This window comes from Aotus nancymaae, unplaced genomic scaffold (assembly GCF_030222135.1).
Source record: "Aotus nancymaae isolate 86718 unplaced genomic scaffold, 86718_ANA_hifiasm-v0.15.2.pri h1tg000014l, whole genome shotgun sequence".
Taxonomy (NCBI): Eukaryota; Metazoa; Chordata; class Mammalia; order Primates; family Aotidae; genus Aotus; species Aotus nancymaae.
In genome coordinates this window covers 74301359-74320791 of record NW_026988425.1, presented here as the reverse complement: position 1 = coordinate 74320791, position 19433 = coordinate 74301359, and the positions used below count along the sequence as shown (strand labels likewise).

At 39.5% G+C, this 19433-nt stretch overlaps 1 protein-coding gene across 5 annotated transcripts in view; it reads right to left on the bottom strand.

The window, feature by feature from the left end:
- ATG10 (autophagy related 10) overlaps positions 1-19433 on the bottom strand; it is a 300751-nt gene that overhangs the window by 264247 nt on the left and 17071 nt on the right. For 2 of the 5 annotated variants that reach the window (XM_012477562.2, XM_064376097.1), the window contains exons 1-2: positions 16624-16645; positions 6890-7005 (exon numbers count right to left, since the gene is read on the bottom strand). In XM_012477562.2, coding sequence (XP_012332985.2) covers positions 6890-6997 — 108 coding nt within the window. In that variant the 5' untranslated portion in view covers positions 6998-7005; positions 16624-16645. Of the gene's footprint in view, positions 1-6889; positions 7006-16317; positions 16530-16623; positions 16646-16810; positions 16828-19433 lie in introns of those variants that run through there. The other 3 variants (XM_012477565.3, XM_012477563.3, XM_012477564.3) reach the window with 3 other exon arrangements.

Here is a 19433-nt window from a genome sequence, read left to right as displayed (position 1 = left end):
CATCTCTACCAAAAACAAACAAATAAACAAAATTAGCCAGGCATGGTGGTGCACGTCTGTAGTCCCAGCTATTCTGGAGGCTAAAGCACAATAATCACTTGAACCTGGGAGGTGGAGGTTACAGTGAGTCAAGATCGCACTACTGCACTCCAGCCTGAGTGATAGAGTGAGACTCTGTCTCAAAACACACACACAGGTAAAATTTCTGAAAAATATCCTCAAAGGTTGCATCTTAAAAGCAACACGAAATTCGAGATTATACAATGTTTTCAGCTCAATAGAACAGAAAGTAGATCTAGGAGTCCAGGAAGGCACAAAAGCAGGAGAACTACCTGGGATTCTTGGCACCTCTGTCCAAAGAATGTTAGGGACTCATTTATGCAATGTCAAGCTTAATGAACTAAAACAATAGTCTAACACCTTTGCTTATGGATGTATTTTTATGATCCATCATGACAAACATGCACTGGCGATGTGGTTATAGTGTGACCCTAGGAGAACATTAATAATAATACACATATTTTGCTCCTGCCATTTTTCCTAATATAAAAAGGACTAACTGTAAACTAAGAAGGCTAAAGTAGGAATCTTCAAAACTGCTGTGAATATAAAGATATCAAGGGTAAAACTGATTATTCAAAATTAAGTAAAAAAGAGGCTTTAATTAAAACTTATTAGCTTAATATACTTACTGCTAAACAATTTATAAAAGCAGAAAGTAAAGAACTCAGAATTGCATTTGGATTCAAAATCTCTGCACTTGGAGCACTCTCTTCTGCTCCCCTACCCTCCACTTTCTCACCACGGTCCTCTCTAAACCCTGCTTTGGGATCTGGTTTCTTTCTTCAATCCAATCTTTCCTGCTTTCTACCTTTGAGAAATTCATCAAGCTTTAGGATCCCTTGATGATACCTTTTTTTGTTTTCTAATGCTGATAAAAGTTTACTCATTTATTCTTCAAAATAGCTTTTCCTTCATTTTTAGGACTCTGGAGAGAGAGTGAAAAGAAATGAATTAGAGTGGACAACGAAGCTAGAGAGATAGCAGGAAGCCACAATGTGGGGCCCTGAACACTCTGTGATGGAGTTTCTATATTATTCAGTGATATGAGAGAACTCAAACTGAAAACAAAGAAAAAAATCATGTAGAAAATGGGACTCCTACAAAGATATTTTAAAAAATATTAACTATGACAGCAATTTGTTGAATGAATTGGAGAAGAGTTGTCAGGCCATTGAAATGGTTCAGGTGAGAAGCTATATGGTCCTGAACTAGCATAGAGTCAGCTGATATGAAACACTAATGAGATTATGGGCTGCTAAAGAAAAGATGGTTTTGGTAAGCTCCTCTTGAAAAAGGAAGAGAGAATTCTCCTTCTTAGGCTCCCTTTTATAATCCTAAAGAAACTCAGAACAATATACTAGCAACTAGTACAATATATTTGGTGCTAAATACACTTTTACAGAGTTTTCTGAAAACCTAACTATAACTTCATTTACAGCATTATTTCTGTAATAAAAGACACTGAAAATTTCAAACAACTAAAAATTATGAGATGGTTTTCTATGTGTCAGAAACCAGGCTTAACTCTGAATGCAAAGTAACATTTAATCTATACAACAACAATATAAGGTAAGTAGTCCCACTTCGCAGATAAAGAATATAGAATTTGGAGACATTACATAATATGTCTAAAATTCAGTTAGTAAATGATAAAGCAGGTATTTGAACCTGGATCTATCTGACTGTGAAGCCCATGCTCTTAACCACTATCTTTAATACCTGACAGACCATCATGGTAAACAATGGTTGTAACAAGTGTACCACCTTCCTGAGGGTTTTGGAAAGGTTAGAGGTAGGAGAACAAGAATTATCCTGCCTAGATGCCAACAGCATTCCAGCCTCACTGAAAAATATTGATTTAAAGTATTATCCTTATTGTGCATAGCTCCAGATATAAAAATTAAAAAGACTGCCTACTTTAAGTAAAACTTTTTAATAATTTATGTTTCATTAATTCACACTGCTTTTCTTATCAACTTTGCCTAAAAAATAATGTTTTATATCTTTCTGTAAAGTTGAATTATACCAATTCTCTAAATATTGTCAGAATTCTGTTTAAATTCAAAAAATAAAATGGACTGGCCTCGGTGGCTCACACCTGCAATCCTGGCACTTTGGGAGGTTGAGGCAGTCAGATCATTTAAGGTCAGGTGTTCGAGACCAGCCTGGCCAACATGATGAAACTCTGTCTCTACTAAAAATACAATAGAATTATCTGGACGTGATGGCACATGCCTGTAATCCCAGCTACTTGGGACACTGAGGCAAGAGAATCGTCTAAACCTGGGAGGCAGAGGTTGCAGTGAACTGGGAACACACCACTGCACTCCAGCCTGGGTGACAGAGTGAGACTTCATCTCAAAAAAAAAAAAATTAATTTTTAAAATAAATAAAATAAAAATAAAATAGATGGTGCCAAAGTGATTATATGAGCGACAATAAAACCTGAAGGTATGAAGGACAATATATACTCTTTAAAAGAGACTTGGCCAGGCATGGTGGCTCACACCTGTAATCCCAACACTTTCAGAGGCCAAGGTGGGAGAACTGTTTGAACCCAGGAATTAAAGACCAGCCTGGGCAACATAGTGAGACCCATATCTCTACAAAAATAAAAAAATTAGCTGGGTGTGGCAGGATGTGCCTGTAGTGCAGCTACTTATGGGGTTGAGGTGGAAGGATCACTTAAGCCCAGGAGGTCAAAGCTTCAGTGAGCCATGATCATGCCATTGCACTCCAGTCTGGACAACAGAGCGAGACCCTGTCTCAACTGAAAAAAAATCAGCCAGGCGTGGTGGTCCACACTTGTGGTCCCAGCTACTCCAGAGGCCGAGGTGAGAGGATTACCTGAGCTGGGGAAATTGAGGCTGCAGTGATCACGCCAACCTGAGTGACAGAGACTCTGCCTCCAAAAATTTAAAATAAAATAAAGGAGCCTCTATACATAGGTATAGACAAGACCCTTTATTTTTTTGAGATGGAGTCTCGCTCTTGTTGGCCATGCTGGAGTGCAATGGTGCAATCTTGGCTCACTGCAAGCTCCACTTCCCGGGTTCAAGTGATTATCCTGTACCAACCTCCCAAGTAGCTGGGATTACAGGTGTGCACTACCACGCCCAGCTAATTTTTTGTATTTTTAGTAGAGACAGGGTTTCACCATGTTGGCCAGGCTGGTCTCCAACTCTTGACCTCAGGTGATCCACCTGCCTCAGCCTCTCAAAGTAAAAAAGACTCTTTTTAAGAATAAGTTTCAGAATCGAGAAGGGGCAAGGGGAGGCATTGGAAAGCAGGAGTATGAGGAAACTTTATTGGGTGACGAATATGTTCATTCTTGATTGCCATAAAGGTTCACAGGTCTATAGACATGTCAAAACTTAACAAATTATACACTTTAAATACATGCAGGTTATTGTATGCCACTTATTACTCAATATTACTATTCAAAAAATAAATAAATTTCTGAGGCCTGAAAACCAAAACAATAGTATAACAATACTGTCTCCAAACAGTCCCAGAAAAAGACTGAGATACTACATAATGCAGTGAAAGGTTGGATATAAGCAAGTGACTGATTCACAATTCCCTTCAGAAAAATGGCACAGGATTGCAGAAATTAGGTGGCAAAAATGCCAAATTGAGAACACAGGAATCTGCTTTGCCTAGAGCCCCTTTCACTAATTCCGTTCATGTGCTCAGCATGTGCTGAGGCAGGGCTGGAAGAGAAACGACAGTCATACCAGGCAGACACCCAGTCTCGGAAGTCATAAACTAACCACCCCATCAGGCATCACTGACATGTTTGGTTTGGTCCTCACTGTTGGAAAAATAATCTTTTTTAATTAGTTGCCAGCATCTAAAAATTCAGAGGTCTCTTCATCCAAATTCTGAATGTTTTATTTTTCTCAAAATATCAAAAGATCTGGTAACACTTGGGCTCATATTTCCAACGTAGCAATAGACCAGCCACTCTGTTCAGTCACGGACCGCTGGACTCAGTCTTCCTATCATTCTGTCTCTGGCAGCTTCGCCCATTTATTGCAATGTTTTGATACTATCTCGGGGCTCATCCCCCACATGAAAGTGAACTGCCCTTAATTAAAGGTGTAACTCTCACTACAAAGGGTAAGGAACTATCCTACCTAAGCAACCAGTGGCAGCCAACAGAAGGCTAGACTCAAGCATACCTTTTTAGAGAAAGATCAATAATAAAAACAAATCCTGAAAACCGGTTCTTGGGCAGTAGTTGACAACTTCAATGGAGAAGCTTCTGACAGAATTTCCCTACTGAAGATCCTTCTCAGCTCCAGCCCCCTCACCCTTCAAACACAAATGCATATACAGTCCCAGCTCCCTCCCTAGCCTTCCCCTCCCTCATTCTGTCAGGTAATGAAATGGTAACAGGAATTTTTGTCATCCTGCCTCCAGCTTAAATAAAGAAAACTTTCTTTTTAAAAAAAAAAAAAAAACTTGTTTAAAGGCAAAGTCCCCAAGGAATAATCACATAAATTATTACAGGTCAAAACGGGTCAGAAACCTATACTCATTCAATGAATAAAAAACCAATATTTTATTTAATCACTATATAACAAAAGCATTAATATTAAATCAGGTTCAAGGTAAGATTTGTTATCACTATTACTTAACATTTTTCTAGTCAATGCATAAAATAATAGAGAGAACTATCACAAAGAAGTCAATTTAAAAAACAATAAAAAATAAACCTCTTAGTATGCATGCAGATGACCTCATTCCTACAAGACCCAAGAGAAACTACTGAAAAGCCATGAAAACCAATACGTGAATTCAACAAGGTGACTAAATGGTTACAAAATTAATATACAAAATTACAGGTGTTCATGTCAGCAATAATCATAGAAGAAATAAGATGAATAAAAATTGAAACATAATAGCAAACAAAAAAATAAAATATACTCAGGAACAAAACCAATGAAAGGTGCTAGCACAGTCATATTATCCTGGAGAGGGAGACTTCCTGAGGGCTGATCAACTGTATAATCACTACCTAAAGAGCGGGGCTGGACTTTACCGCAAAAGATTGATCCTCTCCTCTGAACTATCCATAAGCCACCCTGTCAAAGTTCGGCCTGCACATGGCCCAAGAGGAAATCATGGCTTGTTTCCCCAGTAACACTCTGGACCTGATCAAAACCTACACCTTCCAGGCCCAGTTCTGAATTATAGGACTCGAATCCAAACTGTTCATTCCTCAGAGTGCATACAGGAAACAGAACCAGCCAGCAGAGAATCAGTATTTATCACTTTTCGGGAATCAAGTAAAATGTTAAGTAGAGAAACTTACCTATTCTCTAAAAAAGGGATTTCAAGGAACTCTTTAAAAAGCTTTTGACAGAGCCCAGGCACGGTGGCTCATGCCTATAATCACAGCTCTTTGGGAGGCTGAGACAGGCAGATCACTTGAGGTCAGGAATTCGAGACCAGCCTGGGCAACATGGCCAAACCTTGTCCCTACTAAAAATACAAAAATTAGCCAGGCATGGTGGTGGACACCTAAAGTCTTGGCTATTACTTCAGAGGCTGAGGCATGAGAATTGCTTGAACCAGGAGGCAGAGACTGCAGTGAGCTGAGATTGTGCCACTGCACTCCAGCCCGGGTGACACAGAGGGAGACTGTCTCAAAAAAAAAAAACTAACAGTTTTTGACAGAGAATTTTACTAATTGTAAGTATGGAAATAAATAAGTACACAGGCCTTTTACATTATTATTGCTGAACAGAACCAAAAGAAAAAAACATATATTTTAGATTAGGCATGGTGGTTCACGCCTGTAATCCTAGCACTTAGGAAGGCCAAGACAGGCAGATCACTTGAGGTCAGGAGTTCGAGACCAGCCAGGCCAACATGGTGAAACCCCATCCCTACTCAAAATACAAAAATGAGCTGGTACAGTGGCATGCGCCTATAGTCTCAGCTATTCAGGAGGCTGAGGCGCAAGAATCACTTGAACCTAGGAGGTGGCGGTTGCAATGAGCCAAGATCGCACCACTGCACTTCAGAAGAGATCAAGACTTCATCTCAAAAAAACAAAAAACTATTTGGAGGCCGGGCACAGTGGCTCACACCTGTAATTCCAGGACTAGGAGGTTGAGGTGGGCAGCTCACTTGAGGCCAGGAGTTTGAGACCAGCATGGCCAACATGGCGAAAACCCGTCTCTACTAAAAATACAAAAAATTTAGCTGGGTGTGGTAGTGCACACCTGTAGTCCCAGCAACTAGGGAGGCTGAGGCACAAGAATCGCTTGAACCTGGGAGGTAGAGGTTGCAGTGAGTCAAGATCACACCACTGCACTCCAGCCTGGGGAACAGAGTGAAACACTGTCTCAAAAAAAAAAAAATTTTTTAAATATGTTTATATTAATAGAAAATTCCCAATTAATACAGTCCTCAGTATTTCAGAATTTGTGATTGTTTATGGTTTGGTTTCAAGATTATCTTTTTACTCTCTAGACAAAAGTAGTTTCCTAAGAAAATTAACAGTGTAAACAAATGATTTGAAGCACCACAGAAACATCTGTTTACATTCAAATAATTAATATGCTAATTTTTATCTGTTAAATTAAAGCAGGTTACCTAAGAACTTTTCAAAATAATATTTAATTAGCCTAATAATAATGAGTATATATAGTTGAAGTAATAAATTGGACATCTGTTTTACGACATCCTTCAATTTCAGCCTTTTACTAAATCAAACCAGTTTTCACACTTTACTTTGAATTAAGGAGGTTTTACATATCCACAAAACAAAACTCTATTGAGATAGAAAACAAACAAACATATCCAGTCTTACCTTTGATGGTCTCCATTCCCAACTATCACCTATCTGTTGTGAATGTTTAATGAATTCTGCACAACAACGTTGAAATGTTTTTTCTCCAATGAACTCATCTTCTTCCATGTTAAAAACTGCAATATAAAAACTAAGTATTAGCATCAACTTTAGAATGATATCGAAAGGAATTCTGCTAATTGATTTATTTCTGTCAATAAACCAAAATTTGGGATGTAGAATGGAAAATAACCTCAAGGCCACTAAAAAATGGTTTTGGCCAGGTGTGGTGGCTCACACCTGTAATCCCAGCAATTTGGGAGGCCAAAGCAGGAAGACAGCTTGAAGCCAGAAGTTCAAGACCAGCCTGGTAAACATAGCATGACTCCATCTATATAAAAACTAAAAAAATAAGTTAGCCAGGCATTGTGATGCACACCTATAGTCTCCTCTATTCAGAAGGCTGAGGCAGGAGGATCGCTTGAGATCAAGAATTTAAGACTGCAATTAGCTATGATCATGCCACTCTACTCCAGCCTGGGTGATATAATGAGATCCCATCGCAAAAAAAAAAAAAGCATTTTTGTTTTTCTCTTTCTCACCTTATCCCCATTTTTGCTGTTATTGTTTTTATTTTTGTTGTTGTTTTTGAGACAAAATTTCGCTCTGTCACCCAGGCTGGAGTGCAATGGCACGATCCCGACTCACTGCAACCTCCACCTCCCAGGTTCAAGCAATTCTCCCACCTCAGCCTCTGAAGTAGTTGGGATTACACTTGCGCACCACCACATCCGGCTAATTTTTGTATTCTTATTAGAGACAGGGTTTCATCATGTTGGCCAGGGTGGTCTTAAACTCCTGATCTCAAGCAATCCACCTGCCTTGGCTTCCCAGAGTGCTGGGATTACAGGTGTGAGCCACCACACCCAGCCAGCTTTTGCTTTTATATTCCTGTTTCTATATCTTTGTTGCTTAGCATAGTAAACATTCCAGATGCCTTTTTTCAACTGAATTAAAATCATATAAACTGCAAGGATTTTAAACCTGTCTGGCTCCAAGGCCAGTGACCTGTCTATACTAGCTAATTCTGATTATTCAAATTTAGTATAATCTATGCAAGAATTTGCTCATTCATCCAACAAATACATACTGAATATCTACTAAGTAGCAGGCACTGTGAATAAATAAAGGTTAGGTATACATCAATGAAAAAATTAATAGTCCTTGCTTGTAAGAGCTCATATTCTAACAAAGGGAGATAAAAAATGCAAATATTATAGTAGAAACTCTCTTATCCAACCTCCATTTAACCAACTTGCCAGATTAATCAACACTGACTCAGGTCTACAGCATGTTGCTCATGAAGCACCTCTGCTCCCATCAGTTAACTGTGTGTTCACAAACCATATTCTCATATCATAAATATATACTGTAATTAAATGTTAAACAAATCAAAAACATAAAAGTAAAAAAGAAGACAACTGTTATTTCTATAGCCAAATACCTTGAAAAGACTCAATAAAAGTGAGTCTAAGAAAAATAAACTGCTATTGAACTAGATATGGACAATACAACTGAAAAGACTGGTGGGAGATAGGTAAGAGGAAAAGATTCCAAGATTTCTGGCTTTAGGTGGTGGTGAATTGAGTTAAGATAGAGGTCTCTGGAGGAATAGCAGTTTTGGGAAGAGAGATGGGTTTAATTTGGCCATACTGAGTTTGAATTTGAAATGCCCATGGAATGCCAAAGTAAAGGGGTCTAGCAGGCATCTTTGAGGTGTGTCTTCAACTCAGAAGGAAAGAGAAATCTGAGCTGGAAATACTGATTCTACATCAACATTATGTAGACGGTAACAGAACCCATTTCATCAATCAGCAAGAGAATGCAAAACTAGAATAGGAAGAGAAGACTGATATGGTGCAGCCAGAGGAAATTTTTCCAACTGTATGATGACCCTGACATATATTGAAAGATATTAAATCAAAGAAAAATTAACTTTCATTCATAAAGAATACTAATGTACTTAAATTTTTAAAATTCCAACAAACTCTTACTTAATAACGAAACTGAACAAAGTAAGCCTAAGCCCTCCAGTTACTTGAGGTTTACTGAAGTATTGAAAATACTTAAACATAAAATTTCACTCAGTAGCCATAGTTTATCTAATTAACAGCACTGTGCTACAAGCAAGATGACTGAACATCAAAACACTAATTAATATTTGGTTGAATACTTTTAAAATTATCTAAGGACTAGGATTGCTGAAGGATGCTAAATACAATAATACAAACACTTACGGCTTGATTACAAAATTAGGAAGTATACTATGCTAAAAAGATATCCATCTCAACTCGATTCATCATAATGTATCATAATGAAATATCATGGAATAATTATTGTTTCTTTGCTCAAGCAAGAATATTTCAACTCAAAAGTGTAAATACAATTCAATCAACATTTTTATACATACTTTTCAAGTTGTAATACTTTTTGGTCCTCTACCAAGTTCATAAACTACTAGAGGCAGAAATTAGAATCTGAGAACTTCCTATTATGAGATGGCTGAAAATATGGCTAAAAATGGAAATAACCACAAATGTGGTTTATTAAGCAATAATGGCAAGAATAATCCTTATTTTGCAAATGAAAAACCTTAGATATGTGAACTGCCTATGTTTCCAGACTTAAGTTATCTCAGACTAAATTCAGACTAGAGGTGACAACAGTCACTCAAATGAACTCTCAATAAAAAGATTAATTTCAATTCTCATCTCATCCTAAACAATGACCCTCTCATGTCTTGTTGTTAGTAAAAGTTAGAAATAAGTCAGCATTCCTCATGTCATAAAGTATAAGTTGTTAATACATCTATTTTGCTTTAGTCTTACTTTGGCTAAAGAGCTATTTAATTTTTTTTTTGTAACATTCAATCAAAACCTTTTTCTAACTGCTTTAGCAGAGACTAAAGATTGGAAAGACAGAATAATTTTCCTCACCAAGTGAAGGTAGTCTTTTCAAACTATAAGTTTGTCCTTAGACTAGAAGCATAGAAGAAGCTTATTCTGCTGCTGTTCACATATATCTTTCCAGAAAAGCAGCCTCAGTGAATTCTAACACTGTATATAATCATTGTTTAAATGATCCTTTTTAATTGAAAACAACTTTTTCACTACCACTCTCCATATTTTTTAATGTGATTTTTAATCTAATGTGTGTGAAACTAATTCTTTGTTATTTTTTTTGTTGGAGACATTGCTTTTGATGAATCTATAAATCAATGCATATCAGAGTCATAATGGGACTAAAACAATATAAGAAATATAACTAAATATCCCGGAACTTAAGATCATTTACAAAAATGTGATTACCATAGAACATGTTATGCATACATTTAAACATTAAAAATCATTTTTGACTAATAAAGTAGGCAACTTCCTGAATACTTGTCCCTCCTAGCAACAATTCCACATTATTTATAACTCTAAGTGTAGACTCTTTTTTCAAAAAAATGCAATATTAGCTAGGAGAATTAAATGTCAACCCACTACTTTTATGGCAATTTGGCTTGAATTCATTTAATCACTTACATAGCAAGGTCCTTAAGCAGTGGTCCTCAAATTTTAGAGAGCAAGGAAGCACCCACAGTGCAAATTTAAATGATCCTAGGCCTTGGCCAGAAAGATAATCTGATAACCTAAAAGATAACCTAAAACACTAGCAAGATCCCTAGACAAAAGATGAATCATTTTGACAGGTCTGGTAAAAGACCTGGATTTCAAGACATTTGGCAGCCTGGGTGGGACACATAAGGCCTGGCCCTGGGCAATCCAGTAAGATAGCAGAGATACATCAAAAGAGAAGTGGATCAGTCCTGACAACAGATGACCAGCAGGGCTGAATTCTCCCTCCTTGCCTTCCCATTGGAATATATATTCCAAATCAATGTTTAAATGAGAGGCAACACTATTAGGAAATAAGGAAATAATGGGGTATGACCATGGCCAAAAATATGCAACAAATAAGAAAAAACAGAAAACAGCAGTGGCTCACGCCTCTAATATCAGAATTTTGGGAGGCCAAGGTGGGTAGATCACCTGAAGGCAGCAGTTCGAGACCACCCTGACCAACATGGTGAAACCCGAACTCTATGTAAAATACAAAAATCAGCTGGGCATAGTGGCGGGCGCCTGTGATCCCAGCTACTTGGGAGGCTGAGGCAGGAGAATCACCTAAACCCGGGCAGTGGAAGTTGCAGTGAGCTGAGATCATGCTATTGCACTCCAGCTTGGGCAACAGAGCGAGACTCCATCTCAAAAAAAAAAAAAAAAAGATCAACACAATATCAGAAGCTACGAACGGTGCCAGGCTGAATACAGATGATAGAGCAAATTGTCTTTAAAATATACTACCAAGTACCATATTTTTCTTTTGGAAAATAAGTAAATGGTTGGATATTTTTGTAATGAAAGACATATTCCCTTTTCTTCTTGCAAAAGTCTTTGTTCAGAGATGAGACTAATGTGCCTTATTTCCACAAGTTTTTTCATTCATTTACTCAGTACCTACGATACCCTAGTACTTGCTGTGAGTGTCCTCCTAGAAAAGAATGTCAAACTTCCTGGGAAAACTAAGGAAGACTCCAAAACTTGGAGTTCTGAAGACTTGAATTAAATTCTTAAAGAACTAAGTTTTGAAATTTGAGTAAGGGCCAAGCAGGTGGAGACAAAACCACTCCAAAAAGATGGAGGAGTTCCTGCGAAGACAGGGTCTGAAAAGAATGCAAGGATTAAAAATAAAACAAATGGCAGTGGATGGAGCATAGCTTGGTGGAGTCGAGTCTGGGCAAATAAGGTCCAATGGTTCCCAATTTTATGGGGAACCCACTCTCCAATGGGCTGCTTGGAAATAAATGGGATCATAATGGATTGTCAAAAAGAAAAGAAGTTATAGTTTGCCATTGCCATTTAGTGCTGAGGGACCAGGTAAAATAAACATCCTACAATGTGCAGGACAATCCACACAGTGAAGAGTCGTCCATAAAAATGCCAGGAGAGTCCCCTTTGAGAAATACTGGGAAGTAGATAAGGAATTAACAAAGTCTAGAGAATTTAACTCTAGGTACTCAGAGTATCCTTTAAAATCTGCGATCACAACCTCCATTCACTCACTAAATATTTACTAAGTGCTAAAAGATAAACTAAAGCACATTAAAATTTTAAAGAGTTTATTTGAGGTCAGGCACAGTAATCCCAGCACTCTGGGAGGCCAAGGCAGGTGGATTGCTTGAGCCCAGGAATTCGAGACCAGCCTGGACAACATGGTGAGATGCCACCTCTACAAAAAATACAGAAACTATCCTGGCATAGTGGTGCATACCTATAGTCCCAGCTACTTGGGAGGCTGAGGTGGGCAGATAGCTTGAGCCCAGGAAATCGAGGCTGCAGTGTGCCATAATTGCACTACTGCCCTCCAGCCTGGGTGACACAGCAAGTGCCTATCTCAAAAAACAAGAAAATGTTTATAGCCGGTGCAGCGGCTCACCCCTGTAATCCCAGCATTTTGGGAAGCTGAGGCAGGCGAATCATCTGGAGTCGAGAGTTCGAGACCAGCCTAACCAATATGGAGAAATCTCGTCTCTACTAAAAACATAAAATACCAGGCATGGTGGCACATGCCTGTAGTCCCAGTTATTTAGAAGGCTGAGAATTGCTTGAACCCAGGAGGCAGAGGTTGCAGTGAGCTGAGATCACACCACTGCACTTCAGCCTGGCAACAGATGGAAACTCCGACTCAAAAAAAGAAAAAAAAAAACAGTTTATTTCAACAGACAATGGTTAACCCATTTATGATGGAGGTTGCAATTTTTGTGTGTGACAAATCAGACCTTGGCAATGACCTTGAGCAGAATAAAAATAATTCCTACAAGCTTAGCATTCCAATAATGGAACACTAGTAATATTAATGAATTGTGCAGCTCCAGAATGCAAGCAATTTGGCGCTACACCAAAGGGACACAATTAGAAGGCTTTTGAAGGCTTTTCTAGAGTGAACACAGAAGCAAGGCCAAGAAAATATGTGATTGGTCAAAGTGGAGTAGCCTTACTTGGATCATTCCTGTAAGTTGGTGGTTAGTTAGTTGGTGCTTTCTGATTGGTTAGGCTAAAGTTTCACTTTCCTAGAATACAACCATTTATACTGAGTTGGGTGTAAGTTTGCTTATGTAGGAACCCAGGGCACTGGAGCCTCCTCAAGCAATGGCCTCCCAATTAATTATTTTAACACAGAAAGCTATGTTTTTGCTGGGCAATAAATATGTTTCCTTCTGTCCTTTGATCACCATGAAGCTCAGAACTTTGTGGCCTACCTTTAAAAATTGTGTAATATTTCACAGTATATTTTTAGTTATAACTCACCCTAATCACATCTTTCTATTCACGCTTCATATTTTCATGATCTTGATTTCTCTTTATTTTGTATGTTATTATATATCACATGGTTTATAAGCTACCTCAAATACTTTTGGAACAAAATAAATATAAATTTAAAACTATAAGCTACAAAAGTAAAATTTAAAAATAGGGGAAAAAAATAGATGTAAGATGGGAAGAAAAAAAATATTACACTGAGCCCCTAGAGCATCCTGAGACGTTTAAGAGATTTTTTTTTTAAGGGGAAGGGAGGCTCACTATGTCACCCAGACTGGAGTGCAGTGGTACCAACTCAGCAAACTGCAACCTCCACCACACAGGTTCAAGTGATCCTTCCACCTCAACCTCTTGAGTAGCTGGGATCACACATGTGCACTACCATGCCCAGCTAATTTTCTGCGGTTTTTATAGAGACAGGATTTTGCCATGTTGCCCAGGCTGGTCTTGAACTCCTCAGCTCAGGTGATTGCCTGCCTCAGCCTCCCAAAGTGCTGTGATTACAAGCATGAGCCACTGTACCCAGCCTCAGTTTAAGAGACTTTAAAAAAGTATAATATGCAGTCTTTGCCTTCAATTGTTTGTAATCGATTTTTTTTATTTTTTCAGAATACACATTATTTTCAAAGTAATCAAATTTTTAAGATTCAAATTGAAAAGAACATCAGAGAATAATGGATAATAAAAAAACAGTGATAAACTGTACAACCTGTTTAAAGAATTAGTATGGATTAAAATAATTAAAATCACACGTATTACTATGTATTAAGAACTATGGCAACAAATCCTCATAGCAACTTTTTGAGATAAATTACTAGGATTTTCTTTATTTTATAGATAAGGAAATTGAGACAGAGAGAGGGTAACTTGTTCAAGGTAACACAGCTGTTAAGCATAGCAATTTGACCTAAGGCAGTCTGGAACCAGAGCATGTGCCCTACAGGAGTTAGATTTCAGCTAATCCTTGAATTATAGGAGGATATAGAAAGAAAGAGATTGAAGGGATGGGGGCAGTGGCAGTGAACCTCAAACAGATTGAAATGAGGTAGACCAGTAAAGAACCTGAATAGAGAGTATGGATTGAGGGATATTGGGCATCTGGGGACAGGGTGCAGGCAGTTTACAAACAGCCTTAAAACTCAGAGGAAGCTAGGAGAGGTACCGCTTGCCTTTAGTCCTCACTACTCAGGAGGCTGAGGCAGGAGGACTGCTTAAGCCCAAAAGTCAAGGCTGTAGTGCCTCCTGATTGTGCCTGTAAATAGCCACTGCACTCCAGCCTGGGCAACTTACAGAGACCCCACCTCTTAAAAACAAACAAAAAGAAACAAACAACAAAAAACCCAAAGGAGATTCCATTTAAAACAGCTGGCAATAGGAAACCATCGTAGGTTCTTGAGCTCAGAAGAGGTGATAAACAGGTTTTCTCAGAATGAAATAACCCAAGCTTTCAAGCTAAACTCTTATTATTAAGCACTCTTCCTAATCAGGATTCCTTCAGGTACAGTATTAAGCACTCTTCCTAATCAGGATTCCTTCAGGTACAGCTTATTCTCCTATTCTCCATTCCCCAACTTTCTAATTGCTTTATTATACTCAGGCCAATTGTCCCCTGAAAACATTTGTTATCAATAGATAATCACCAAATGATCTCTATGGCTTTTTTTTTTCTTAAGGTTCCCTGATTATATGTATGATTCAAATACAACCTCCTGAGTCCCAAACACATCTCTAGACTTCAAAGATAATAACCAAATCAAGCCCATCTTAGGAAATCCTCTGTAAGCTTTACCCTACTTAATTTTCCTAAAGGACTGCTTTACCTTTCTCAGAAATGTATTAGGCAACAGAAACTACTGTCAACATATAGTTTGTCCCAACACACTATACCTAACTTGAATGGCCCACCATGTAGCAAAATCTCAGTTAACCTTATCCTACATAAAACAGAAGGTGGCAAGGGAAAAGCAGGGCACAGAGAATATAATCTTTTGACACTCACATTCTAATGTATGCAGTTTAGCACTACTATTTCAACTAATTTCTTCAATTTAAAATAGCAATAACAACTTTTAAACTGCAATTTGCAAGACTTTAATTTCTCAATACTCAGGACTTATTTTTTGGTCAAGGCTCTGCAACATTTCCTCTGGACAATATTTAACCCTTCGGAAGCAATGAGAAAGGATTCTACATGGGATCCTATGATGTATTTGAGTACACACAGGGTCTATGTTCTCCCATCCAGAGAAGCATAAACTTGTTTTTGCCACTAAAGAATAGAGACCATTGTCCAATAACAAAAGTTATAAATATGACTCAAAGTGAACCTAGGACAAAGACTTACTAAACTCACAATGGAACAAGCTGGATGGCTTAGTACACCCAGAAGCATTTGAGGAACTGAGTATAAACACTGAAGAAAAAAATGATGGTGTAAGTTTAATAGGTTAGAGAGAAAAATGGTTAATAGCCTACAAGGCAATAAAACTACAACCTTTAGCAGTAGTGTACTTTTTTCTCTCCCACTCAGAAATAATTTGCATCTCTAGTAATCAAAGATGTTAACTACAAAGCCTAGGCCCTAATCAGTAACATCATGCCAAACAAAATACAGTCCCCTAGAAATCTAAATCATCTTCAGATGGGCCTGTTAAACAGGCTTCATCTTGACTCTGAAAAGACATGTTGTCATCCTTTCGCCTTATTTCCAATACTATTGTAATTTTATCGCCACTAAAAGTTTCTATAAAGCAGTCAACTATTCCTTTATCATTCTCCCGCCCTCCCCGCCAATTCATGATTTTATAGGTTATCCGGGAGGTTTTTTTAAAAAAGAAAAACCTGTTGGCTCTAAATATCAGGTTATTCTCCTAATACTTAATGAATCTGAAACTTCAAATTAAGTTGCACTCAGCCACTGGAAGCCCCAGTAATTTAATACTCTTTGTTTCAACGTCACATGGTCAAAGACTTGCTATTTGCTATAAGTATGTGTATTTTAAACACAAGATAGTAACTACCCACTTCGAGGGTGCCGCAGCCTTTGGGTAGTAGCCCAGGAGCGCTGGTGACACCAGGTGCGCGACAAGGGGCGGATCCCAGGGGAAAGAGTGTCCTCGCCCTTCCCCGCTCGCCCCAAGCCCCGAGCGGTGCGGCTAGCACAGGCCTGCACTTCACCCGGAGGGGCCGCTTCCACAGCCTTTTGTTCGGGGCTGGGCTGTTTCCCGCCTACCAACGCGCGCCTTTCCTCCCTGTACTAGGAGTAGGGCGAGAACCGTATGGGAGCAGAGCCGGAAGAAGGCGACCGGCAAGAGCTGTGGGAATACTCACCCGGCTCCGCTCGGCCCCTGACCCCGCAGCCCAGCCCGGCGAGGGCGGGGCAACGGAGCCAAGGGGAGGAGAGCCGGGAAGAGGGACTCAGCGCCCTGGGAGGCCACCGCCGCGCCGGCGGTCCTAGGGAGCTGAATGACGGGGCTGTGGGGACCTCGAAGGTGGTGGATGACCATAACCAGCGCACCTCCAGGCCAACCAGAAGCGACCGCGGCCTCCTTCTGTCAGCACCGCAGGCGGCCGAAACGGAGCGTGCGCACATGCGCCTTCCCGCGCTCCGTGGGGGCAGCCTAGTGCAGGCCGGTGACGTGATCCGCCGCGCGCTCTGGGCAGGGGCGGGGCTGGGACCCAGGCCAGTACTGGGAGAGGATGGAGAGGTGGAAAGCGAGACGTCCCCGCCGCCCGGGTCCACCGTTGCCAAGGCCCGGCCCCTCGCTTCGCCGGTAGCTCTTACCACCCCCTCCACCCCCACCTCCAACCGAACGCACGCGGTGCCCTCCGCGGAGCACAAAGGCGGCTCGTTTAGGGGATAGCGGGTTATTAGCATCCCCATAAGAGGTTGGAGAGCCATACCAGCATGCACACACTACAAAAAGTCCTGTAAACACAACAGTTAAGCACAAGCATGGCTACCCCTTGAAAACTTACGGATGGAGGGAGAAGTTAGGAATTCGAAAATTGACAATAGTACCATCTGTGGCACATATCTCAGAGGAGAGAAAAAAAAAAACTCTAGCAGCAAAATTAAATTGGGGCGAAACGATGGGGATAAAGACTAGAAAAAAAGTGTAGGAATAACAGGGGTGATCGAACTGAAATAGCAGACATCTGAAAGAAAACTAGCATCTGCTCCTTTTAACAACAGAGTTAAATTTGTTGGAAATGAAAGGAAAAAATGCAGGCGAAGAAGTGAAAGGAAAACCTACCTTCAAACTACATGGCGTGGTTTTGATCTTGTACTACAGTTGTGTAAGATGTCACCATTCGAGGAAACTAGGTGATAGGTACATGGGATTCTAGGTGTTGTAGTATTTTTGCAATTTCCTGTATCTATAATGATTTCCAAATAATAAGTATTTTTAAAAGAGAGAGAATACTGATGAGTGGCGACCAGGGCAAAGGTCTGGAGGATAGGGTTGACTCAAAAAGGAGCTTGAGAGCTTCTATACTGTGACTGCTGGTGACTAAACCACTGTTTGTCAAAACCTATGAGGTATAAATTTTACTGCATGTAAAATACTTTAAAACTCAAAATGATGCAACTAATAAAAATGAACTTACGCTAACATTTTTTAGCAACTATGGATATAAATTAATTGGTAGCTGCCAATTTAGATTATCCATTTAATTTTTTTAAAAACACAAGGCAGTGTGTTGTGAATGAGTTTAAGTAGGTGTCTCCATCAACTTTAAGTATTTACCTTAAAAACGTATTTCACAAATGAAAACAAGAATGCAGCTGGGCACAGTGGCTCATGCCTGTAATCCCAGCACTTTGGGAGGCTGAAGTAAGAGGATCGCTTGAGTCCAGGAGTTCAAGACCAGCCTCAGCAACACAATGGGACCTCATCTCTATAAAATGTTTTAAAAATAAGAATAAATTTTTAAAAATGGATCCATTGCTATACATTGTATTCAATATTTTAGAAACAGTGCACCAACTACCATGTTAATTTAAAAAAATATTTTTTGCACTGGAGGTGTTTTAGAGTTTAATAATTCACATGCCAAAAACAAAGAAACTAAAAGAAATAGCTCAGTTAACCTCCATGTACTTCCTCTCATCATATCCCTCATGGCAAAGAATGATATTGGCCTATTTATGTGTTTACCCCACAATTCTATAAAGTGCTTTAAGGCTGCAGTCTGTCATCGTAGCATTTCTAGGCTCAAGCAGGGCTCCTGTACCTCCCCTCTCTGATAGCTGAAGTTCACTGAAAAATTTACTCACAAAGGGCAGAGTAATTGGAGGAAAGGCATGCAAGTGTATTTAGCATGTATACACGAGAGCCTTCAAAATGAAGACCCAAAGATACTGGGGAAATTGTATGTCCATTTGTATGTCCCACAAAGTATGGACAGCGGTGTAGAAATATGATTGGACAAGAGGATATGCTCTAATGCTAATAGCCTGAGTGGGGAAACCCAGCAAGGCCTGTCTGTCTAGATTCTTCTTGGCCCCTCTGGGCGTGCATTCCTTCCTTCTGGGTGTGGGGCAGGACCCTCTCTGCAATGAGGGTCTTAGGACCTATAGTCAGAAAAGGTAGATCAGATAATTTCTTTATGGCCAGTTTTTACAAAGAAAGACAGGGGAAAACTAAAGTAGTATTTCCAGGATTTATGGCTGGCTTTGGGGAAAAGGGGTTCTGGTTTCTATGGCCTGCCTAGTTTCTATGGCTAGCCTCAGGGAGAATGGGACTGAGAGACAGGAAGGCAGGAGAAGGTCAGAGAAAAACTTTCGCTTCTGAGGCTGCTTCTGAGGGCTTCGTTGTGAGGTATTGTTTTCTAGTCCCAATATTCCTAACTAGTAATAAGTATTCTTTGAATAAAACAAGGAATTGATCGCAAAAAGAGGAAGTTAAAAAAAAATTTTTTTTTTTAATAGATGCGGTTTCACCATGATGGGCAGGCTGATCTTGAACTCCTGACCTCAGGTGATCCACCCACCTTGGCCTCCCAAAGTGCTAGGATTACAGGCATGAGCCACCGCGCCCCGGCCAGAAGTTAAAATTTATTGAATGCTTACCATAGTCCAAAAGCTTTATATGTACATAATCTCATAACTTCATGACATACCCATTCTATAATGA